Source organism: Rissa tridactyla, chromosome 13 (assembly GCF_028500815.1).
Source record: "Rissa tridactyla isolate bRisTri1 chromosome 13, bRisTri1.patW.cur.20221130, whole genome shotgun sequence".
NCBI lineage: Eukaryota > Metazoa > Chordata > Aves > Charadriiformes > Laridae > Rissa > Rissa tridactyla.
Genome location: NC_071478.1, coordinates 15,087,549 through 15,111,396, shown reverse-complemented (window position 1 = coordinate 15,111,396; position 23,848 = coordinate 15,087,549). Strand labels below are relative to the sequence as shown.

The following is a 23,848-nucleotide window of genomic DNA, read 5'->3' as shown; positions in this document are numbered from 1 at the left end:
CCCCCCACCCCAGCCCATGGATACCCCCGGCCCACGCGTGTCCCCACCACGGAGGGACCCGCTCCCCCCGCCCCCCGCCAGCGGGGCTGGTCAATGCGGGCGGTGCCCCCGCCCCTTTGGCCAGGCCCCGCCCCTTTGGCCAGGCCCCGCCCCCCGCCGCTCTTTGCTCGCGGTCCTCCGCAGGGAGGGAGTGTCCGCTAGGGGGCGCCTTTCACGGGCGCCGCTCTGCGCCGCGCTCGTTTGCTCCGCTGGCGTCATTTCCGGGCAGCGCTGAGGCGAGCGGCGCGGTGAGCGGGGCCACCGGGACGGGGTCGAGTTAAGGTGGGGGGGACACGGCGTTGGGAGTCTGGGGCGGCTCCGGTGGAACAGGGGCCCCCGGGCCCGGTGTGCTGGGGCCCTGGGGGGGCTCCGGAGGCCCCCAGATCCTGTGTGCTGAGGGTCGGGGGTGGCTCCAGTGGAGCGGAAGCCCGGTGTGCTGAGGGTCGCGGGGGGCTCTGGAGGAGTAGAGGTCCCCAGGCCTGGTGTGCTGGGGGTCTGAGGGGGCTCTGGAGGAGTAGAGATCCCCAGATCTGGTGTGATGGGGTCTGGGGGCTCTGGAGCAGCGGAAGTCCCCGGGCCTGGTGTGCTGAAGGTCGGGGGTGGCTCCAGTGGAGCGGAGGCCCCCAGATCAGGTGTGCTGAGGGTCAGGGGTGGCTCCGGAGGAGTAGAGGCCCCCGGGCCCGGTGTACTGGATGTCCGGGGGGCTCTGGAGGAGCGTAGGTCCCTGGGCCCGGTGTGCTGGGGATCTGGATGACTCTGAAGGAATAGAGGCCCCCAGGCCCAGTATGTTGGGGGTGTTGGGGGGCTCTGGAGGAGTGGAGGCCCCCAGGCCCAGTGTACTGGGGGTCTGGAGGAGCAGAGGACCCTGGACCTGGTGTGCTGGGAGTCTGGGGGGCTCTGGAGGAGCAGAGGCTATTAGGCCTATGTTGGGGGTCTGGGGGGGTTGAGAGGTGGGATGAGGGAAGCTGGAGGGGAGAAGGCCTGGGACTGGGTGGGCAGGGAGGAAGATGGGGGGTGTAGGGTGGGGAAGAGGCGCAGGGACTGTCTGGGCTGGGAGGCTGCAGAGCCCAAGGCAGGCTGGCGGAAGGGAGCACTGGATAACCCCGATCCCAGGCAGCTTCGGCCCCCCATGAACGACAGCTTTGCCTTTTCTCCCCCAGTCCTTGACTGGCAGCACCATGTCATCAGACTCCAGCAAGAAGAGGAAACCCAAGGTGATCCGCACGGATGGGGGCCCACAGGAGGGCAAGCGGAGCAAGACTGATGCCGACCAGGTAGAGTGCCCGGCTGCCTCTCCATGGCCCCACAGACAGAGCCTGCATGCTGCAGCAGGGTGCTTGTGTCCTGCCTTACAAAGGGCTCTTCACTGGCCTTATTCTCCCCTTCAGGAAGTTGTGGGACTGTTCCCCCAGAGCTGAGCCAGCTCCCAATGCCTCTGAAACTCCAGCTCTGAATTTCTGAACCTGCTCCTGTCTCCTTCAGGAAACACAGTGCTCAAGGAGTCAAATGCTTCTCTGGAGTTACAGGGAGAGCGAGCACAAGGCTGAAAGGTCTCACGGGGGGTTTGCCAGTTGCCTTAAAACACTCCCGCAAGCATCAGGGTAACTGAGGTTCAGCCAAAGTGGGAATAGGGATTGAAGACATAATCACCTTCCTGGTTTATCCTCTGTAGCCACATAGACGCGCTGGTGCAGGATTTTAACAGTTTAAATTTATAACTATGTAAAAGGCAGCCTGAACTTCCTAGGCATTTTAATGCCTGGTGGTGTTTGTCTGGCATGGTTAACCAAGTCCTCTTCCAGCGTATAAAGTCCCCTCAGGTGTGGGATTAACAGACAGAGCCAGGAATTGGGACCAAGCAGTTTGTTTCCTAGTGGCCTTTCCAGGGAAGGTGGAAGGAATGAGCCGCAGAAGGCGCTTTCTGCCTTTGCAGGATGTTAGGTACTACAGTGAGGAGTGCGAGGTGGATCTCCGGGACCCTATCAAAGACTACGAACTCTACAGAGAGACTTGCCAGGAGCTTCAGAGACTGATGGCAGAAATCCAGGAGCTGAAGAGCAGAGGCATCAAGGACAATGTAAGGAAAAGCCTCGGTGCTTGATTTAATGTGTTCTGTTCTTTGATGTCTTTCCTTAATCTGAAAGGAACGGGAGCAGAAGCTACGCCATCTTCTGGGGGGAGTCAGGAAAATGGAACATCCTCCCTTAAATGAAGTAAAATATGATTTAGCTGAGGCATCGCTCTTGACTGAGCAGATATTACACAGACCGTGTTCTTCTAAAGTGTGTCTGGGCTCCTGATGGGTTGAGGGCTCCTGGGGGAGGAATTGAGCCCCTCCTGACCGCAGCAGGGGTGGCCAGGCTCTCGCTGTCCCACAGGGGCCTGGCAGCTCTGTCGTGGCTGGGAAAGGTTTGTGCTGCAGCTGCCTGTGCTGTCCTCTGTGTGGTATTATGGGCATGTCAGGCTCAAATACCTCTCTTCCTACTGCCAAGAAAAGTCACTAGAGTGAGCCCAGACCCACCCCCCCCAATTATTTCTAGCAAGTGACTTGCAAGTATGGCAGTGGGAGGCTCCCTCAGAAGCATTGGGGACATGATTTGTGGCTCCACAATGAAGCGCGGAGCCCCCTTTGTGATGGGACTCACAGGAAGTCCCTGCAGTAAAGGGTCTTTGTGGTGCCAGTCATCTCTCCTGCTTCAGACTCCTCTCTCCTGCCACTCAGGCTTCGGAGATCGACGAGCGGCGGATTCAGAGCTGCGTCCACTTCATGACCCTAAAGAAGCTCAACCGGCTGGCTCATATTCGGCTGAAGAAAGGGAGAGATCAAACCCACGAGGTACAGCAGGGCTGGGGGGTGACCGATATGGGTCGGAATTTAGTGGGATCTGAGATAGTGCCATTTCTGACGGGTCTGGGTATGGATGTGTGAGAGGAATTAAACACCAGCCGGGACTGGGGTTTTGAATTAGAGGTTGATTGGGAGAGTCTACTGCAATGAAGTAGAACCTGTAATTATAATGCGTGATGAAGGAGTGCTGTATCTTTCTGCCTCAAATGTAACAGGGAGTCAGAAAGCTCTGTCTTGAGAGTCTGGTGTGCTGCAGGCCTGAGAAATGTGTATATGGTTGGCCCCAAAGCTCCTAACCCAGACATCTCGTAGAGCTTTTCACAGTTCATGAAGAACGCGTATTTTCATTGTACCACTGAGGCATGGGGACGGGAGGGGACTCAGCCCATGTGCCCCAGCAGCTCTCCCCTGTTCTGTGCCTTGTCCCCAAAATGTGCTGCCTCCAGAGCAGAACCAGTTTGATGTGATGACCGTTTGCTTTCCCAGCCCTTGAAAATGTCTTTTTACCCCCCTCCCAAAATTGTTGCATACCCTAAAACCTGCCATCCCTAGCTGATATCGTGAGGGGTGGTGTATTGGTGACTCTCCTGTGGGGTGTGTTTGCGGGGAGGGAGGTGAAAGAGCTTCATCCCCTGCTGTGTCGGTCTTTCAGGCAAAGCAGAAGGTTGACGCGTATCACCTGCAGCTCCAGAACTTGCTCTATGAGGTGATGCACCTGCAGAAAGAGATCACTAAATGCCTGGAGTTCAAGTGAGTTTGGCCTGGGAGGAGAGGGAGGGATGGTGTGTCTGAGGTGGGATGGAGGCCTCGAACATTTGGAATATCTTGTCACGTTGCCTGAGGCGGCTGTGGGAGGAGAGCGAGTTCTCCAGATGCCACCGTGCAGGAAAGACGGAGTGTCTCAGAGTTCTTGTGCTGAGACACAGGGAAAGAGGCTTGTGTAAGGAGGAGGGAAGAAGGCATCTGTTGTGACAGAGGGACAGTGGAAGAGGAAATTTCTTCAAGGACTCACTGGCCTCCATATATCAGGAGTTTTCCTCTAAAAGCCAAGCCTTCCATCATGCCCATTGCATAGGCAGCACTCTGAGCTGCTGCCAGGAAGGCTGTATTTAGACTGCTGCCTCAAACAGCGCTTTGGTTAACTGTGCAGGGAAGGTGTCTCTGTGAAAGGAGGGACCCTGTTCTGACCTTTCTCTCCTCTGCTGAGCTCTGCTGCAGTTCAGCTCGCTGATGCTGTGGTGTTTCACGTAGCAGAGTGAAGCTGGGGCATGGGACATTGGCATTGACCGCTCTTGTGTGAGACATGGTTGAGTTTGGCCGCACTGCAGCATTTCGCACCTTTCCCTGACCTGATCCATCTGTCCTTGCAGGTCAAAACATGAGGAGATCGAACTGGTGAGCCTGGAGGAGTTTTACAAAGAGGCCCCCCCTGAAATCAGCCGGCCTGCCATCACCCTGTCTGAGCCCCACCAGCAGACCCTGGCCCGCCTGGACTGGGAGCTGGAGCAGCGCAAGAGGTGGGTCTGCGGCGTCTCAGTTCGGTGTCAGCCTGTCCAGCGCTGAGCACGTGGCGTGTGCTGAGCTGTGGGGCTTTTGGCAGACCCCAGGAGTGAGCTGCACAGTGAAGCAAACGTGGGTGATAAAGGTTTTAACGCCCTCTTGAAATAGTCAGCGTAGAACAGGCGACAGATTTATTGTGTGACTGAGCCCTTGGCGTGGAGGATCACTCTGTGTGTGGAGCTGGGCTTGGCGGGATCCTTGTTTCATAGATCACAGAGTTTTCTTGCACTTGCCTGATTAAGGAGGGCCCCGGGGATCCTGGGGAGCAGAGAAACCTCCAAACCAGTGTGAGAGAAGCCCTGAGCCAACTGCAGCTGCTGGGCAAGAGGGGCTGCCTGGCTGGGGCTGCGCTGTGTGCTCTGGCTGATGACAACAAAGGCCTCTTGGCTCTCCTGATAAGCTCACACAAGTTCTCTCACCGAGGCAGTGAACATCATCGCTGGCTCTTGGGTATCAAAGGAAGAAAATTAATTTTATAGCTTGACGTTTTATAGCTTGACATTTCCCTGGTGTCTGCTTGGAGGCTTTTGCAGAAGGGAATGGGGACGCTGCCCACCATAGGGGTGATATTGAAGGGTGGGCAGTTATGTGCTTCCATCCAGAACGTGGTTCTGCAAGATGTGTCACACAGGGCGAAGCGATCCCTGTTTTGTCTGCTGTGCGGTGGTGCGAGGAGCGAAATTAAGCCAAGCTGGTGCTGCTGCTGTTCCTGCCTGCCTGTGCTCCTCACGCTTGCCACGGTGGGGAGCTGCTATTGCAGCTGAGCTGTGACGGACACTGTTGTCCTGGTGCTGGCAGCCACCTCCTCAATGCAGGCTCTAACCCCCGTGGTCCCTCAGCTGGCACAGGCCAGGTGGCTCAGCTGCTCTGTCGACTCTTTGCCCATGCAAAAAGCAAACATGACAGAATGTTCCTGCGTTTTGATAACGGTCAGCAGCTTTTTCAGCCAGAGACCAACCTTCGAGAAGGGTCAGCCTGAGCCTGCCAATAGGTCTGCATGAGCAGGGCAGCTCAGCAGAGCAGACTAATGAGAGGTGCTGCGGATGGGTGCTGGGTGGCTCTAAAGCCTCATGCTTCGCCTCTCCCAGACCCTTCACGTCAAACCCAGCTGCTTCTGCCTGGTGAAAGGCATCTCTTTGGCTCTGCAGCCAAGATCCTCCAGACGGCTCCACCTGCGGCACACGCTTGCAGAGGAGTGTTCAACCTGGAGATTCTCCTGAGGATTTTCCTTAAAAATGATTGTTCATTGCAAACTGCGAAGAGGTTGAGATGAGCTGAGCTGAACTGAGCCTGACCCGCAGTTGCCCGTTGAATTGCTGAGAAGCCTTGCAATTCTGAGTCCTCACCCCACAGTATCTAGGTAACCTCTTACCACTGTTGTGGTGGGAAGTAGCCACTTCAGCTGCCTCAGGAGCAGATGTTGGTAGCGCTTTGATCACTTTCTGATGCTGATGGGGCTGTTGATGTCCATCTGTAACTGTCACATTGCGGAGTACTGGATTTACCTTGGACTTTATTATGAAAGGTGCTTCTTGAATGGTGTTACAGGGATCTTTGCTGCTCTCACTAGCTTGGGGAGCTCGGTTGAGATGTCTGTAAGCTGGACTCCAAAACTGTGTTGTATAGGAGCCTGTTGGGGGGGTGTTGACCCAAGACAAATATAGTTTTGCTTGGAAAGAAAAGCGTTTCAGTCCTGCAATGTCAGGGCTGTTGTTCCCCCTCAGAGGGGGTTCCTCTGTACTGTGGGTGCTCTTGTCTGGTGGGGAGCAGGGTCCTGAGAGGAGAGTGCATGAGTTCCCCAAACCGCTGCTCCCCCTGCCATGGTGATGGCTTTTCCTGGGCAGCAGACATCCATACCCAGCTTTCCCTGCTCCTGCCATCAACAGCAATACGGAGATTTAACATGTTCTCCCTAAACACAAGCGTATCCAGGGCTTGGAGGGTCATGGTGAACTTGCGTTTTCCTGGGCTTTCTACCCAGTTACGGAGGAGCGCTTGCTGGTGTATTAAACCTCGACTTCCATGAGTTTAACTAAGGAGTTGATGTGACATGAAGTGGCTCTGGTGATATGAAGTGGAAAAGCCTCTTCAGGAGCTTGGTGGGGTCAGCAGGGCTCCGTTGGCGTGGCTGCTGGCACAGGGCTTGGTGTGAGAGCAGAGGGAAGATCCGGTTGCTGTCCCTTTTTGGAGCACAGCACAAGGCTGAGCTTCCACTTTCTCTCCCTGTTCATTTTCTAGCTCTAATCAGTTCTTTTCTGCTTCCATTTGCCCTTGACATTAAGAACTCTTTGTCTGTCACCATGTCTGAGCTCTCCTGGTTCCTGCAGTGACTTTTGCCTGTTCTGGGTCCCCAGGTGGACCCTGGCAGGCTTTATAGCTGTGATGCGTGGCAGTAACCGAATTCCCACCCCTAGGCTGGCAGAGAAGTACAAGGAGTGCCTGACCAGCAAGGAGAAGATCCTGAAGGAGATCGAGGTGAAGAAGGAGTATCTGAGTAGCCTCCAGCCTCGACTCAACAGCATCATGCAGGTACTCGAGCTCTGCAGGGAGGGGAGAATGCCTCTGGGGCCACGCTGGGGTCACACTCTGAGGGCTGTGTTAGAGAGGTGCAACGCCCAGGCTGATTCTGCTTTGGAGGCATTTTGCTTCCAGTCAGCGTGGACGAGGGGTAGATCTGCCTCATGCCAAGACTCCTCCGGAGTCTCCTTGTTTATGCGGCAATTGCTGCAGAACTGCGGATGGAGGAGTCACTAAATGGGCCTTTCCCTGGAGAGTGATAATTCGGTTCCAGCCTCTTGTGATTGCCTTGGGAGGGAAGAACAGGAGAAGGAACTGGGTTATTTTCAGATCCAAAAGTTTTCCAGCAAAGGAGAGCTGCCAGCCCTTCTCTGGGGGCTCACTGTACCCATGGCTGCATTTAACCCTGCACCACGGCTGCTGTGCTGGTTTCCAGTCCCTGCTTGGGGTTAAAGGAGGGGGTAAGGAGGGGGTGAGGAGGGCGAAGTGTTCTGTTCCTAGTGACGAAGGTTAGCCCTCTTCTTCCCCCAGGCCTCCCTGCCTGTCCAGGAGTATCTCTTCATGCCTTTTGACCAGGCACACAAACAGTACGAGACAGCCCGACACCTCCCGCCGCCTCTCTACGTTCTCTTTGTTCAAGCCAGTGCCTACGGTCAGGCCTGCGGTGAGCACCAAGGGGGAGAGCGCAGTCCTCAGTGACACTGCAAAGGGCTGTCACCATCTGGGACTGGGGGGCAATGCTCCCCCCACGGGCCGGATTTCACTAAGAGCACTGCTTTGGGGACGCTTTGGGAGGTCCTTTTCGTCCCATCTGCTGGATTCTGCTGAGCCCAGAGCAGCAGGGTGGCCCCATGGCCAGGCACAATGAGGCAGCAGCATTTGAAACCTTGTTTGCTCAGCTCCCTTGCTGGAAGAACTGCTTGGGAAGCTCGCTTCCCACCTCTGCCCCGCTTCTCAAGGTCGGCCAGGACGTTCCTGCAGCCTGCAAGCTGGCTCGGTGCTGACACGACCTCCCGAGAGCTGTCACCCCATGGGGTGGGTGCTATGTGGTGCCACCCGTGGGTGATGGTGACTCCAGAGCAGGCGGTACCTCTGCCTGCCCTTGCAGAGGCCCTTCCCCGCAGCTCACCTGAAAGTCTTCGTCCCTTAAGGCAGCTTTGTATTTTGAGGGGCTTTCTGAAACCTCCCTGAGTCAGGAGGGATTTTCCAGCAGGGCTCAGGAATATCCCCCCCGGGCTGTCCCGCATCTCCTATGCGGAGAGGGCTGCAGCATAGCGTGAGCACTGCAATGCCACCTGCTCTCAGGCCGCCCTGGGAGTGGGGCAGGCGGCAGAGGAGCATGGAAAGACCACACTGTGGCACTTGGCCACACCAGGTCCCTGCTAACAGGGATCTGCGACCATGATGACACGGCTCCTCGCTCTCTGCTTGTGCCAGCCATACCCCAACCCCTCTCGGCTCTTGATAAAGATTTGGCCTTTATGGTTTCCAGGGACAGTCCCTCAAAGCCCAGCATTTTCCCCTCCTATGACCCCACCCTACCCAGGAGATGCAGCGCTGCGGTGGCCCCACAGAGCCCTCTGGAAAATTGCCTGTTCCCACTGACCCTTCCTGTGCAGAGGAAGCTCAAGCGGCTCTGCCTCGTGCAGCCACAAAGTGGGAGCTTTCTGGGGCAGGGCTCCTTCTAACTGCCTTCCCATACACAAGTGGGGTTTGTAGCTTAGTTTTCATGTTTTCTCTGTAGATAAGAAGCTTGTGGTGGCCATTGAAGGGAGCGTAGAGGAAGCCAAAGCCCTGTACAAGCCGCCTGAGGACTCGCAGGGTGAGTTGGGGTGGTGTTGCCACAGGCAGGCAGAGGGGCTGGGTAGAGAAGCGAGTGGGTGCTGGAATGGCGCAGTGCCTGGTGTCTGCGCTGCTGGATGAAGACCCTGGTAGCTGAGTCCCTGTGTCCCCAGCTCCTCCTTCCTGAGAGATGTTCACAGCCCCGCATCTGTTGGGGGTGACCCCTGGTACTGGGGACCTGTTCCCGTGTGTCTGCACCCTGCTTTTGCGGGGCCGGTGATGTCTGTGGAAGTTGTGGTCCTGGAGGAAGGGGTGGTAGTTCTGCTGGTTGTGGGAGAGCTGCTGAGCCCCAGGCGGTCCCCGCTTACACCCCTGTCTTTTGTGCAGATGATGAAAGCGATTCTGACGCGGAGGAGGAGCAGACCACGGTAAGGGATAGCACTGTCCCCTTATGGGTCCTCTCCCAACGTTGTATCATGAGCAAACCGATCTGTGCCTGCTAGCTGAGAGGTGCTGGGCCCTAGTGGGCCTGGGAACTGGCCCTTACCTGCTGGGAGCATGTGTGGAGGTGCACTGGCGTTAAAGCCAGCTCTTCCTTGGGAGGAGAGAGGTGCCATTTCCAGTTTCTGTCCCGAATGCAGGAGAGCCAGGTTACAAATCTGCCTCGCTCACATCCCGCCATGCTCGCATCCCACTCGGCAGCGACAGCCGCCTCGCAGCTCTCCGGCTGGAGCTGTTCCACTTTGTATAAATAGCCTCGGGCCGGGGAGGCTGGCATCCGGAGAGGAGGGATGTGTGTCCATCCCCTGCCATCTGCCAAAAGTGTTGAGCTGAGCTCTGCCCCAGGGATTGTTCGGTGCTCCCTCGGGGTGGCATTTAGGTCCTGCAGGTTGTTCTTCAGGGTGCTGGGGAGAGGCTGTAGGTGCTGGCTGCCCCCAGCATGGAAGCCTACGGGAGGTGGGTGCCACCACTCCCCACCACGGAATCACGGAATCTTCAGAGTTGGAAGGGACCTCTAGAGATCATCTAGTCCAACTCCCCTGCTAGAGCAGGATTGCCTAAACCACATCCCTCAGGGCTGCATCCAGGCGGGTCTTGAAAATCTCCAGAGAAGGGGACTCCACAACCTCCCTGGGCAGCCTGTTCCAGTGCTCTGTCACCCTCACTGTAAAGAAGTTTTTCCGTGTATTTGAACGGAACTTCCTATGTTCTAGCTTGTGCCCATTGCCCCTTGTCCTGTCGCTGGGAACCATTGAAAAGAGCCTGGCTCCGTCCTCCTTAAACCCACCCTTTAGATACTTGTAAACATTAATCAGGTCCCCCCTCAACCTTCTCTTCTCCAGGCTAAAGAGTCCCAGCTCTTTCAGCCTTTCCTCATAAGGGAGGTGCTCCAGTCCCACAATCATCTTGGTTGCCCTACGCTGGACTCGCTCCAGTAGTTCCCTGTCCCTCTTGAACTGGGGAGCCCAAAACTGGACACAGTACTCCAGTTGTGGCCTCACCAGTGCAGAGTAGAGGGGGAGAATGACCTCCCTCGACCTACTGGCCACAGTCTTCCCTATGCAGCCCAGGATGCCATTGGCCTTCTTGGCGACAAGAGCACACTGCTGGCTCATGGATAATTTGCTGTCTACCAGGACCCCCAGGTCCTTCTCCTCAGAGCTGCTTCCTAGCATGTCCGCCCCTAACATATACTGGTGTTTGGCATTCTTCCTCCCCAGGTGCAGGACCCTACACTTGCTTTTGTTGAACCTCATTAGGTTCTTCTCTGCCCAGCTCTCCAGCCTGTCCAGGTCACGCTGGATGGCAGCACGGCCCTCTGGAGTGTCGGCCACCCCTCCCAGCTTGGTATCATCAGCAAACTTGCTGAGGATACACTCTGTCCCCTCATCTAGGTCATTAATGAATATATTGAACAAAATTGGTCCAAGTATTGACCCCTGAGAGACACCACTCGTTACAGGCCTCCAACTGGACTCTGTGCCGCTGATCACAACCCTCTGAGTTCTGTCACTCAGCCAGCTCTCGATCCACCTCACTGTCACCTCGTCTAGCCCATACTTCCTCAGCTTCCTAATGAGGATCTTATGGGAGACAGTGTCAAAAGCCTTGCTAAGGTCAAGGTAGATGACATCTACGGCTCTCCCCTCATCCAGCCAACCCGTTATAACATCATAGAAAGCTATCAGATTGGTCAGGCATGATTTGCCCTTGGTAAATCCATGCTGACCACTTCCAATAACTTCCTGTTCCTCTGTGTGTTTGGAGACGACATCCAGAATGAGTCGCTCCATTACCTTCCCAGGGACAGAGGTGAGACTAACCGGCCTGTAGTTCCCTGGGTCCTCCTTCTTGCCTTTTTTGAAGATTGGAGTGATGTTAGCCTTCCTCCAGTCCTCAGGCACCTCTCCTGTTCCCCATGACTTTTCAAAGACGATGGAGAGTGGTCTAGCGATAACATCTGCCAGCTCCCTCAGCACTTGCGGGTGCATCCCGTCAGGGCCCATGGATTTATGAATGTCCAGCTTGGCCAAGTGGTCTCTGACCCGGTCCTCCTCAACTAAGGGAAAATCTTCCTCTCTCCAGACCTTCCCCCTTGCCTCCAGGGTATGGGATGTGTGAGGGACGGCTTTATCAGTGAAGACCGAAGAAAAGAAGGCATTCAGTAACTCTGCCTTCTCTGTGTCTTCCACCACTAGGGCACCCGTCTCATTCATCAGTGGACCTATATTTTCCCTAGTTTTCCTTTTTCTGTTGATATACTGGAAAAATCTCTTCTTGTTATCTTTAACTGCAGTGGCCAAGCTGAGTTCTGATTGAGCTTTGGCCCTTCTAATCTTCCCCCTACATAGCTTTGTTATATCTTGATAATCCTCATAAGTTGCTAAGCCCCTTTTCCTGAGAATGTAAGCCTTCCTTTTTTTCCTGAGGTCCAGCCAAAGCCCTCTGTTTAGCCAGGCTGGTCTTCTTCCCCGTCGGCTCGTCTTTCGGGACATGGGGATGGCCTTCACCTGTGCTTCTAAGAGCACCTGCTTGAAGTATGAGCAGCAGCAGCTGCGCCTGGTGTATTGGGCTGTTGCTGTGGGGAGGAGTAAAGAGAAGGGCCTCAGCTTCTGTCCCTCATGGTGGGGAAGCTTTTGGGGCCAGCAGGTCCTTGACGCCATCTCACAGGGCAGGGACACTCCTGGGAGCTGAAGGAATGACAGGAACCAGAGGTGGTTTGTCCTTGCCCTGCAGCAGGGCAAGGGTTTCCTACTCCCTTCCCTTTCCAGGGCTGCTCTGTGTCTGCTGCGCTGGCAGATTGGGGAACTAGATTGGTGGGAAGGGACGAGCAGTGGGAGAGTAGGGGCTGAAGGTTCCTGAGGAGCAGGAGAAGGGTCTGACAGTTCTGTTTCACCCTCTCCAGAAGCGGCGCAGGCCTACCCTGGGCGTGCAGCTGGATGACAAGCGCAAGGAGATGCTCAAGCGGCACCCCTTGTCTGTCACCGTCGACCTGAAGTGTAAAGGTGAGTGGGGTTTGGTGGCCCTTGGTGGAGAGTGCAGAAGGGTGTGTGGTAGCAGGTCAGGGAGCAACCCAGCAGCAGCTTGGGATCCTCAGGGAGAGCTCTGGATGCAGAGACGCTTTCCTGCCCTCAGCCCTGCTGCCCCAGCAGGGATGAGCATGGCCTTCCAGGGGAGACTGAACTGTTGTCCTAGCAGGGGAGCACATACATCCCCCTCTGCAGAGTGCTCTGAGCTAGAGCAGACAGCAACATTGCCCCTTTTCTTTTGACGCAGATGAGAATGTGCTTCATCTGACCTTCTACTACCTGATGAACCTCAATGTCATGACGGTGAAAGCCAAGGTGACCACTGCTGTTGAGATGACAACTGCCATCAGTGCCGGGTAAGGAGAGCCCTGGGGACACTGAGCCCAGGGCTGACTGCGGTGTCATTCCTAGCCCGGAGCTCATCTGGCAGCAACCCCTCTGCTTGCCGTGAGCACCCTGCCCTGGTGTCCTGCCATGCTCTGAACAGTCACCCGCGGGCAGAGTGATGTAGTGCCAATAGCAGCATGCAGTGGCGATGTCCCTCTGCTGAGCCATAGCTCCTGCACCCAGTGCACCCAGGTACTCCATGCCCAGCTGCCAGCTCCCAGTAGGTGAGGTTTTAATCTTAGTCCCATGTCCTACCTTGCCTGGGGCACCTTAGGGGCCTTTGTGTAGAGCTGCAGTTTCAAAGTGCTGTCTTGGCTTGTCCTTTGATGGGCAAAGGAGATCCCAACGAGCATAGCTGCATCTCTGTCTCTGGGGAGCACTCTCAAGGTGGTCCACTCTCCTGCCCTGTGGTATCCTTCCCCTTAGCTCCAGGGCCCTGCCAGGCTGCTGCAGCCCAGGCAGGAGCATCCTCCTCTTTGTCGCAACAAGCCAGGGGCAGGGAGGTTGGGAACCTCTTAGGGGAGTGGTGCCAGACCTGTCAGGAGCTGGGGGAGAACCTCTCCTGCTTGTCACGTTCAATCACTCTGTTGCAGCTCAACTGCTTTCCTCCCTCCTGCAGCCTGTGCCTGGCAGCTCCCTTCACCTGCTTGCTCTGCAAGTCACCTTGTCTTGAGTGCCGGAGATGCGGCTGTCTCTCCCTAGCCTCCCCCGAGACTGGTGGAGCCTGATTTGTGTGAGGAACAGCTGAAATGGCAGCTGTGGGAGCCTGCCCAGGGAGTTCTGATCAGCTGCCAGCTCTCTGGTGGCCCTCCCCAGACCCAGGAGGAGGTGTCTGTGGAAGAGGGAGGTGGTGGAGGCTGGTTTGGGCTACTTGGGAGCAAGTGCTGCCTCCCAGTCTGTCCCATGTGAGGCCTCCCAATCCTCTTGGGGTTCTCTTTTTCCCTGTGGGTACCCAGACCCCTCCGTGACAGCAGCTAGAGCCTCTCCACAGGGTTCCCATGTGCAGGGTGTTCCCTCCCTCGCAGCTGCCCTTGGCTGCCATACCTGAAACCAGTGAGGCTCTGGCTTGAGCCAAATCCTTCAGCCCTTTATGCTTGGTCAGGCTTGTGAGTACAGTCAGACGTGAAGAATTTTATTTCATTAAGCAGAATTCCTCTGCTTAAGCTTGTTGGGTGGCAAACAGCCATCAGGCTGTGCCCTGCTTATGCTGGCGATGTTTTCTCTATCAGCAGGTTTCAGAGTTAATGCACTGGAGTGAGCAGCTTCCTGGGAAACCAGGGAGCTGGTGCTCTGTGCTTTTTGTCATCTTTACAGCCAGGGAGGAAACAGATCTTCTTTTGGATTGTAACTAGGAGAAGGCCATTCTGGTCTTCAAACCCACCTTGTTGAGCTCACAATCCCCTTTTCTGGGCTCAGAGCCTGCTAGTGGCCATCCCAGAGAGACATGGAGCCGGGGCTGCTGCTGATTAATCTCTTCCTTCCTCCTGCCAGTGACCTGCTCTCCCCGGACTCCCTCCTGAACTGCCTCTATCCAGGAGACCACGGGAGGAAAACGCCCAACCCAGCCAACCAGTTCCAGTTTGATAAAGTGGGGTGAGTGGGGCGCTGACCCACGCAGCTGGGGCAGCTTTGCCCAGGCGGTTGGTGTGGCTAACCTGCTCCCCACACGGCACAGCCCTCCCCAGCTTGTCGGGGGGCGGCTCAGCAGCTGGGAGGCCAGTGTCCTGCCAGTCGGCACCAGGGGGGCTTTTTGGGCACAACTTGGGGTGCAGATGAAGAAGTACCTGCTCCCTCCAGCTTGCTTGCAGGCCGGGTGGTGGAGGGACGGGGGGGAAGCTCTGGGGTGGCATAACCCTTTCTCATTGTCCCCGCAGCATCCTGACCTTGAGCGACTACGTGACAGAGCTGGGGCACCCTTACGTGTGGGTGCAGAAGCTGGGCGGCCTGCATTTCCCCAAGGATCAGCCTCAGGCATGTCACACCCCCTTTCTTCTCCACCAGAACGTTGAAATGGGGTTTGGGGAGGTTTTGCTGGACAGTTATGTCCTGTACTGTCCCCCTAGAGCTGGCACCAGCCCTTCCCAAACCACAACTTGCCCTTGGCTGGGACAGGCTCGGTTGGGGTGAATCCGTGCAGTGAGGCCACACCAACGTATTTTATCTCCCACATGCGATAGTTTAAGCCCCGTTACGGGCGCTGAGCAGTGCTCTGAGTGTGTGCCTGTCCCCGTGGCTGAGTGGCGTGGCTGCTGGAGCATGGGGACCTGCAGGCTGGCATGGCAGTGACAGCCCCTCCTGTCCACAGCACACAGTGACTGCGGACAACTCGCTGAGCGCCAGCCACATGGAGCTGACTGTGAAGCTGCTGCGGACAAGGCTGCAGTCCCGCCTGGCTCTCCACAAGCAGTTTGCGTCGCTTGGTGAGTGCCAGGCTCCCCACCCCATGCCTGGGGACGGGGAGTACAGTAGCAGGGTCCTTCTGCAGAAGAGACCTGACTGATGTCACCTTTAACGGTGCTACAGATCTGCAGTGCCACCCTCAGCGTTCCCAGTCATTCTGTCTGTCCTCGGTGGTAGCAGGGCTGCGAGGGCTGCCGTATTTTGGGTGGGAGAGGAAGGCTGTGCCCCGTCTTGATCCCCAGCGCCCCTTTGGGACTGGCCATCCCTGCACTGGGAACTGATTTGGGCTGTGGTGGGGGGTGAACGACACACCCACACGTGTCGTGCGCCTGTGGAGCAGGCCAGGCGTGCGCTGCCAGGGCTGTGAGCTCCAGTGGGATTGCAGCCGAGGCCTCCCCTGCTCCTCTCTGGGCTCCCGATGAAGGTGTCAGAAGGATAAGGGTGTCCTCAGGTCTTGGTTTTGGAGCATCCCTGCCCACAGGACAGTGACAGAACTCTGTCCCCAGCCCTCCCCTGCTCAGGTGGCCTTGTCCTTGGTTTCAGAGCACGGCGTTGTGCCAGTCTCCAGCGAGTGCCAGCATCTCTTCCCTGCCAAGATCGTCTCACGCCTGGTGAAGTGGGCTGCCATTCCCTATGAAGATTACGCGGTAGGTGCCGAGCGTGTGGCCGTATCCCTTCCAGCTCCCACACGGCGCTGGCAGCTGCTCACTCCTCTTGTCTCTCCTCACAGGAGCTGCCCTACACCAAAGATGTGATAGAGGCTGGCTTGGCTGAAGACACTCACCTCTACTACATGGCCCTGATAGAAAGGGGAACAGGTAGGCGTGTTTCCTTCCCCTGGCAGTTGCTAATTCCCACAGCAGACATTCCCAGGGCAGCTTCTGGGGGTCTTCATGGGACATCCCTCCAGTTGGAGGCCCCATGGGCTGTGGGTGATGTTTCTTCCCTGTTCAGCCAAGCTCCAGGCTGCCGTAGTCCTGAACCCTGGTTACTCCACGCTGCCGCCCATCTTCAGCCTGTGCCTGAACTGGAAAGGAGAGCGAACCAGCAGCAACGATGACAACATTCGGGTAACCCGGGGTGGTGGGAGAGGAGTTGGGAGAACCGCTGGCTTTTGGAGGGTGTTCCCAGCAGTTCTGTGTCCATAACAAGCCGTTGGGGTGAGCTGGTGGCCAGGCAGCTGAGGGCAGGCCCACGAGACCTGCTGGATGCAGCAGCAGGTCCTGGGAGGGCAGAGCAGGGACCCGACCCTGCACCATCCTGTTCCCTCTGCCAGGCCATGGAGAGCGAGGTCAACGTCAACTACAAGGAGCTGTGGGGGCCCAAACCGGGCTACCAGCTCCTCACCAACCAGCTGCAGCGCCTCTGCATGGTGCTGGACGTCTACCTGGAGACGGAGCCCCACGACACCAGCGTGGAGGGGCCCAAGGAGTTTCCCCAGGAGAAGATGTGTCTGCGTCTGGTCAGGTGAGACCCTGGGGCGGTGAGGGGCTGGGTGGGGGTGAGGGTGCAGGCACTGCTGTCCCTGGCGTGTGGCCCTGCCTGACCTGATGTCAACCTTCTTTAGCTGCCTGTGGGGATCTGCCCCCCACAGCTGGGCAGTACCCCAGGACCAGGCCCTTTCTGTGGGTGCTGTGGGCTTCCTGACCCCTGTGGGTCAACCTCTCCCTCTTCTCCTCTTCCAGGGGGCCCATGCGCCTGAAGCCCTTCAAGTTCAACTACCCTCAGGGGTTCTTCAGCCATCGCTGAGCACCCCTTGGGCATCGCTCCGGGATGGGCCTCGTCCTGTACGCCGGAGGACAGTCCCCATCCCACTAATTCCGTTTCTTTTCCGAGCTTTTGGATTTCGTTTGAAGGTTTTGTAGCTAAAGGGATTAAATGCTGAAGTGAAGGAAAAGAGCATGTATGCCTTGTCAGTGCAGAGGGCTGGGATGGGGCAGGGGGGAGCGGGGGCTGCAGCAAGCCCTGTCCCACATCGCTGGGCTCTGGCAAGTGTCTTGCTGTTGTTATATGCCCTTGCCTGCCTCCACCCCTTCCTCCCCACCGCAGGGCCTCGGAACCGCGGAGCTGAGATAGCTAAAAACTGAGATGGCTAAAAATAGCCCATTTCCGGAGCCCGCACTGCAGCCGCAGCCTGTCCTTGCCTGCGCTGGCCCACAGCCAGCTGACTCTGCACAAACCCCGCAACGAGGGGGGGGCTTCGCCGCTTCCCTGGCTTGCAGCGGGGGAGCAGAGCGGTGTCCTCTGAGATGTAGGACCTCATAGCACCGTGCGAAGGGTCAGGGCATGGGGTGGGAGCCCCAGCACCCCAGCTCGCCCTGCTGGGTGGTGGTTGGAGGGTGCTGTGAGGGGTCCTGGGGCTGTTCCCCCTCTCTGTTCCCTGCTGGCAGAGTCAGGGCTCCTAAGGTCATTGTCCTTCCTGGCCGCCAGCCTCTCCATGTGTTTTCTCCCCCCGGGAAGGCTGTCAGACCCTCTCCTGCAGCTGGTGCCGTACTGCAGTGCAGGGCGGTGCTGCAGCGCTCAGGTTAAACCAGGCCCTACCAGCCCCTTGGGAAAAGCGCTTTAAAAAGAGAAGGAAGGAAGAAAAAAAAAAAAAAAAATACTGAAATCCTTTGCAGAGCATGGGAGGGGCTGGCCCTATTTCCAGCCCCCGTGCAGGCAGCCCCCCAAGGACACAGAGGCCTTTGGGGCTGCTGTGGGGTGGACTCGCCCCAAGCAAGACCTGGGCTTCCCTCCTGGGAAACCCTGTGTCACCCCCCCAGCCCTGGGTGACAGATCCCAGCGCCCCCCCCCGCCAGGCTTTCCTGCCTTCCTGCACCATCTCTTCCTCCCGCCCTCCCCCAGCCCCAGACAGGAGGCCAGCAGAGCCGGGGATGTCTCCGTAAGCACTTTTATTTGGTTATTGCACAGAAAGCAAATAACAGTGGGCTGAGGTTCCTAGTGCACCGTGTGTGTGTCTGAGCGTTCCTGCAGCGCCCAGCCTCTCCCACCGAAGCCAGCTGCAGCCTGGGTCACCGCTGGGAGGGACACTTGTCACCTCCAGGCCGGGGAAGGACCATGCCAGCTGCCATCCCAAGCAGCTAGAGCTCTGCGTTGCACTCATCCATCGATTGCACATACATTAAATAAATGCACTTATTGGAGAAGGGCGGGCGGTTCCCCGGAGGTCTCTTCTCCTCGGTTATAATTCAAGTGTTTACATGTGGCGCTCAGGGTATATCACATTCTGCTGGGGAAGCTATCGGCCAGCCCGCCGGGGCAGGGCCGCCAGGGGCTGCGTCTCTCACACGGACATATTGCTAAGGTTAAAGCCTGGCCCGGCGCAGGGGGGGGGGTGTCCCTACCCCGGGCCCCGCTGTCAGAGGGGAGCGGAGCAGCTCCCGCACCCAGAGGTGCTCTTGAGCGCCCAGGGCTCCGCTCACTTCTTCCCCGCAGTGGGCACCGGCTCCGGGGCTTTGCCCTCCTTGCTGGAGGGGGCCTCGGCCTTGAGGGGCTCTTTACTGGCTTTGGGCTCATCTTTGGGTTTCGCTTTAGCTTTGGGCTCCTCCACCTTCTCCTTCTTGGGCTCCTCCACCTTCTCCTCGGCCTTTGGCTTCTCAGCCTCCTTCGCAGCTGCTTTGCTGACCTCCTGTTGAGGTTTTGGTGGAGCTTCCTTCTCAGCCTTTCCTTCTTCCGCAGGTTTGGGGCTTGGCTTGGTGGCTTCCTTCACCTGTGGGGCTGGAGGCTCCGGCACAGCAGCTGCCTTCTCTTTAGGCTTCTCCTCCACCTTGGCTGGGACATCTTTCTTGGGAGCTTCCTCTTTCCTGCTCTCGGGCTTGGAGGGAGCCTTCACTTCTTTGGGCTGCTCTTCCTTCGCAGGGGCTTTCGGCTCCTTTGGAGGGGAAGGGGTGGGCTCCTTGGCTGGGGCTGCTTCCTTCTGCGGGGATTTGGCCTCCTCCTTCGCAGGAGACTTGACTTTCTCAGGGGACTTCACGGTTGGAGTCTTGGCCTCCTCTTTTGAGGGGGTTGGGGGCTTCTCTGGGGACTTCACAGCTGGGGTCTTGGCCTCCTCTTTTGAGGGGGTTGGGGGCTTCTCTGGGGACTTCACAGCTGGGGTCTTGGCCTCCTCCTTAGAGGGGGTTGGGGTTTTTTCTGGGGATTTGACAGCTGGAGTCTTGGCCTCCTCTTTTGAGGGGGGTGCAGGTTGCTCTGGGGACTTCACAGCTGGGGGCTTGGCCTCCTCTTTCAAGGGGGTTGAGGGTTTCTCTGGGGATTTGACAGCGGGAGTCTTGGCCTCCTCTTTTGAGGGGGTGGCAGGTTTCTCTGGGGACTTCACCACTGGGATCTTGGCTTCCTCCTTTGAGGGGGTTGGTGGCTTTTCTGGAGATTTGACAGCTGGAGTCTTGGCCTCCTCTTTTGAGGGGGTTGGGGGCTTCTCTGGGGACTTCACGGCTGGGCTCTTGGCCTCCTCCTTTGAGGGGGGTGAAGGTTTCTCTGGAGACTTCACAACTGGGCTCTTGGCCTCTTCTTTTGAGGGGGTTGCAGGTTTCTCTGGGGACTTCACCACGGGGGTCTTGGCCTCTTCTTTTGAGGGGGCTGGGGGCTTTTCAGGGGACTTGACAGTTGGGGTTTTGGCTTCTTCCTTTGAGGGCATTGGTGGCTTTTCTGGGGACTTGATGGCTGGAGTCTTGGCTGCCTCCTTTGAGGGGGACTCGGGTTTCTCTGGGGACTTGGCCTCTTCTTTTGCAGGAGACTTGGCCTCCTCTTCTTCACCCCCTGCTTCAGCTTTCTCTTCCTCCTCCTCCTCTTCAGCTTTCTCCTCTTTGGCCTCTTTCTCAGCCTCCTCCTCCTCTGTGACCTCCTCTGTCACCTGGATTTCCTCTGTCTGCTCCTCCACAATCACTGTCTCCTTCTCAGATTTTTCCACCACCTTGATCTTCTCCTCACTCTTCACCTTGATGTTGGTGGTGATGCTGGGAGCTTTGGGGACCACCTCAGGGAAGGAGATCATCCCAAAGCCCGACTCGATCCGATATTCCTCCCCTTCCAAGAGCTTTCTGCCAGGAAGAGACCAGAGCAAGGCAGTCAGTGATTGCTTCTCACCCAGCTCTCCCCTCCTCCCATGACCAGGAGCTGCCAGCCATGCCCTGCAGCTCCATCTCCCTCCTTGCCCCACTTTCGATGTGCTGGCTGACCCTCCTGCTCCTCTACCCTGGGCTGTGCAGGTTTCCTCACCCTTTTCTCTGCAAGCCCTGTGCAGGGCTGGCTCACCCAGCTGGATGTTGCCCACCATGGTCTCAGGATGGAAGCGTCTCACCAAGAAGGGCCTGGGTGTTAGTGAGGGCCCTCGAGGAGCATCCCCTGAGACACCAGCACTAGGGACTGGCTGAGACCCTCTCACCTTCCCCTTGCCCACCCCATACCTATAGGCAGCAATTTCAATGTCCAAGGCCATTTTGACGTTGAGGAGATCCTGGTATTCCCGGAGCTGAGCTGCCATCTCCCACTTGGTGTTCCTCAGCTCGCTGTCAAGCTGCTGGATGGTTTCCTGCGGGACAGAGTGACCAGTGACATGAGGGGCCAGTCCCCAGGAGCAGGGTGACCCAGCACCCCTAAACAGTCCCCTGGTCTCCAGAGGAGGGACAGACTGCTCACCCAGCCCTGGGGCGCCCTCACAGAGGGGTCTGCACCTGCCTCCCCCTGCAGACACGGAGGGAAGGTGATGCATCCAGGGGCTGTTTCAGCATGTCCGGTTTCCTTGGGGGAACTGGCAGGAGCCCTGCACCACCTCAGCTGAGCCCCCAGCCACCTCCCAGACCTCCCTCCAACAGGGGTGAGCTGTGGGAACATTTCTAGGACTTGGGCGAGTCTGGTGGCCACCAAACCCCAGCCTGAGGCTGATGGGGCATCACCCTGGGGACAATGTTTCAGTCCATGGCCACCGCATTGAGCAGCAGCTCCGAGCTCTGGGACACAAGACACAGCCTGAACTCTGGGCACGGTTCGGTGGTGTCACAGGCAGCTCAAAGCCCAGCAGAGACACGGGACAGCTCCATCATGGGTGAGGGACACAATAGTCTGGATGCAACATCAGGCTCTGGGTACCTGATCACTAGGAGTTGGGGAAGGCTGGCTCTAGACAAAACCCCGAGTATTTCCACTCAAATATTTCCTGAGTCATCACCATCTCTGAAGCCAAAGCACCAGTGCTCCTCCCCCCTGGCAACTGGATGGTCCCTCCCCACCAGATGATGTCTGGGATGCTGCCCACTGCATCACATTACCTGGTAGGATAGGACATCTGCATGATGGCGCTCCTCCGAGTCCTGCCTCTGCCTCTCCAGTGACTCCTGGGTCCCTTTGAGGGCTTCGAGCTCGGTGGTCTTGGACTGGAGCTGGCGGCGGTACTCGCAGATCTCCTCCTGGGCCAAGCGGATGGCGTCCGTGTTCACCTTGGCAACTTCCGAGAGCTTGTCCAGCCTCACTGCGACAGGGGAAAGGAGAAGCTGCAGGGAGGGAGGCAGGCTGCAGTCTGCCCTTCCTGGGGAACGTCAAATCCTTTAAGACTGCACATCCCCTGCGTGTATGTCCTCTGCAGGGGCTCCCTGGGTGTGCCGGCTTCACCAGCTCTTGTTCGCACTGTGACAGCAGGTGAAGGTGCCCGGGCAGGACGGGGTGGGGGGAGGAGGGGGGAGGGTTGGGGTTGTGTTTTGACATCCTGGACTTTATCCACTGCAAACCTCCCTCTCCCCTTCAGCTCCTGCCGCAACCCCGCTGACTTAAAGAGCCGCCTGCTCTCCCTACGCACACCGCCTTTGCCACGCCCGGCTATGGCCCGGGGGGAGTCGGAGCGGGGGGAGGAATTTGCCGCAGCGGCCACCCCGGGGGACGGGACGGGCCGGGACGGGGACAGAGCCCGCTGCTCCCGGAGCCGCGGGGAGCACCGCGCCCGCCGCTGTCCAGAGTTCTGAGCCATCTCTGTCCGTGGTGCTGAACTGCCGCTCTCCAGGGTGCTGAACCCCGCCCCGCCCATGGGTGCTGAGCCTCGGGATGCCGATCTCCCCCCCCGCAGTGCCCCACCCAGTAGTGCAGCAGGGACACTCCCTGTCCCCCACCCTCCCGCATCAGGGATGCGGCACCTCCCCCCCCCACACCCCGCGCTCTAACCGCCTCCCCGCAGTGCACTGCAAACACTCCCGGCCTCGGTCGAGCCGGGGGGGACCCCCGCAGCATTAGGGGGGCGGCACCCCACAGACTTGCGGGGTGGCAGGGCAATAATCGTGTCACCCTCCCCCCGCACTGGGGGCTCGCCAACATACCCAGAGACACCGGGGAGCTGGTGACAGGGGTGGGGTTACCCTAACGCCCTCCTGGAGCGCTGGATATATGGGGGGGCTCCCCGCTCCCCCCGGGGCGGAGCCGTCCGCGGGGTGCGGAACTCACCGCGGAACCACTCCTCGGCCTGCAGGGTGCTGCGGGCCGCCGTGCCTTCCAGCTGGGCGCGCAGGTCGCGGAGGGCGGCGGTGACCCCGGCGCGCAGGGCGGCAGGAGGCTCGTCGGGGGGCTCGGGGCGAGCCCCGCGCAGCAACGCGCCCACCTCAGCCCGGTGCTGCCTCCGCAGCAGCTCCGCTTCCTCCCGCAGGGCCCGGGCTCGCTCCTCCAGCGGCCCCCGCGCCCGTTCCGCCTGCGCGGAGCGCTGGGCCAGCCCGCGGGCCGCCGCCTCCAGCTCGCTTCGCTGCCGGGCTTCCTCCTCCAGCCGCCCCCGCAGCGCGGCCACGTCCTCGGCCAGGCGCGATCGTTCCAGCCGCAGCTGCCCCTTCTCGGCCCCCAGCCGCAGGACGGTCCCCCGCATGTCGCGCAGCTCCCGCGCGTACAGCTCGCCCATGGCCGAGCGCCCGGCCTGCTGCTGCCGCAGCGCCGCCGCCTCCGCCGCCAGCGCCCGGTTCTGCTGCTCCAGCGCCCGCACCCGCTCGATGTAACCGGCGAAACGATCGTTCAGCGCCTGCAGCAGCTCCTTCTCGTTCCGCGCCCGCGGTTCACCGTTCAGCGAGTCCAGGCTCTCGGTGGAGGAAGCGGCCGCGCTGCCGCCGCCGGCCCCCCCGCCTCGAGCCCGCCCCACCACCGGGCCCGGCCACGAGTGGAAGCCGCTGGAGGCGGCGGAGCGCGGGGGAGCGCGACCCGGCTCCTTGCGGAGCCCCCCCAGGGGGCCCAGCAGCGTCTCCAGCATCAAGCTCATGACGACCCCCGCCCTCGCTGCGGCACCCTCGCCGCCCGCTTTATAGGGCTCGGGGCGGCTGCTCCGCCCCGCCACCGGCAACGGGGATGGGCACCGGCACCGCCCCGCGCCGCAGCCCCGCGGGGGGGGGGAGCATCCCGCGGCCACAGCCCAGTGGGGAGAGGGAACTGCGATAGAGAACGGGGGCCAGTCGAGACGGGAGGGAGGACCCCCCCAGGGTCCTCCAGGACAGTGCAGGACCCCCGGGAAGGGCGTGGGGACCCCCGGGAAGGGAACGGGACCTCCGGGAGGAGAACGGAAGCACCAGGAAGGGAGTGGGACCCGGGAAGGGAGTGGAGACCCCCCCAGAAGAGAACGGGGACCCTCTGAGAGAAGAACTGGAGCCCCCAGGGCGGAGTAGAACCCCCAAGAAGGGAGCGAGACCCCAAAAAGGGAGCGGGGACCCCCGGGAGAGGAACTGGAGCCCCCAGGGCGGAGCAGGACTCCCGGGAAGGGAGCAGGGACTCCCGGGAAGGGAGTGGTACCCCCCGGAATGGAACAGGACCCCCCGGAACGGAACGGGGACCCCCT

At 58.9% G+C, this 23,848-nt stretch overlaps 2 protein-coding genes across 4 annotated transcripts; one reads left to right on the top strand and one right to left on the bottom strand.

The window, feature by feature from the left end:
- The first annotated feature begins 186 nt into the window (after positions 1 to 186).
- THOC5 (THO complex subunit 5) lies at positions 187 to 16,960 on the top strand. 3 transcript variants are annotated; one of them, XM_054219807.1, is made up of 20 exons: positions 187 to 287; positions 1,200 to 1,313; positions 1,973 to 2,116; positions 2,762 to 2,875; positions 3,540 to 3,637; positions 4,258 to 4,404; positions 6,862 to 6,976; positions 7,496 to 7,628; positions 8,709 to 8,786; positions 9,134 to 9,174; positions 12,153 to 12,252; positions 12,524 to 12,632; positions 14,155 to 14,256; positions 14,538 to 14,634; positions 14,969 to 15,083; positions 15,607 to 15,710; positions 15,794 to 15,881; positions 16,018 to 16,133; positions 16,340 to 16,530; positions 16,749 to 16,960. In XM_054219807.1, exons 2-20 carry the CDS (start codon positions 1,218 to 1,220, stop codon positions 16,810 to 16,812), a joined length of 2,052 nt encoding a protein of 683 aa, XP_054075782.1. In that variant the 5' UTR covers positions 187 to 287; positions 1,200 to 1,217; the 3' UTR covers positions 16,813 to 16,960. The 3 variants fall into 3 exon arrangements, with proteins under 3 accessions (XP_054075782.1, XP_054075783.1, XP_054075784.1); XM_054219808.1 differs by lacking the exon at positions 187 to 287 and adding an exon at positions 296 to 321; XM_054219809.1 differs by lacking the exon at positions 187 to 287 and adding an exon at positions 1,428 to 1,589.
- Positions 16,961 to 17,985: 1,025 nt separating this feature from the next.
- NEFH (neurofilament heavy chain) lies at positions 17,986 to 23,278 on the bottom strand. Its single transcript, XM_054219806.1, has 4 exons — positions 22,486 to 23,278; positions 21,327 to 21,526; positions 20,466 to 20,590; positions 17,986 to 20,099 (listed from the first exon to the last, which is right to left on the bottom strand). The coding sequence occupies exons 1-4, from the start codon at positions 23,276 to 23,278 to the stop codon at positions 18,482 to 18,484; spliced, it is 2,736 nt and encodes a 911-aa protein (XP_054075781.1). The 3' UTR covers positions 17,986 to 18,481.
- Between the last annotated feature and the right edge of the window lie 570 nt (positions 23,279 to 23,848).

What these genes read in the sequence shown, in the direction of transcription:
- THOC5 (XM_054219807.1), top strand. Translation starts at nt 1,218, where the DNA reads ATGTCATCAGACTCCAGCAAGAAGAGGAAACCCAAGGTGATCCGCACG. An exon ending in ACAACTGCCATCAGTGCCGG is followed by an intron (nt 12,633 to 14,154) that starts GTAAGGAGAGCC and finishes TCCTCCTGCCAG; the next exon opens with TGACCTGCTCTCCCCGGACT. An exon ending in TTCCAGTTTGATAAAGTGGG is followed by an intron (nt 14,257 to 14,537) that starts GTGAGTGGGGCG and finishes TTGTCCCCGCAG; the next exon opens with CATCCTGACCTTGAGCGACT.
- NEFH (XM_054219806.1), bottom strand. Translation starts at nt 23,278, where the DNA reads ATGAGCTTGATGCTGGAGACGCTGCTGGGCCCCCTGGGGGGGCTCCGC. An exon ending in CAGATGTCCTATCCTACCAG is followed by an intron (nt 20,591 to 21,326) that starts GTAATGTGATGC and finishes TCTGTCCCGCAG; the next exon opens with GAAACCATCCAGCAGCTTGA. An exon ending in ATTGAAATTGCTGCCTATAG is followed by an intron (nt 20,100 to 20,465) that starts GTATGGGGTGGG and finishes TCTTCCTGGCAG; the next exon opens with AAAGCTCTTGGAAGGGGAGG.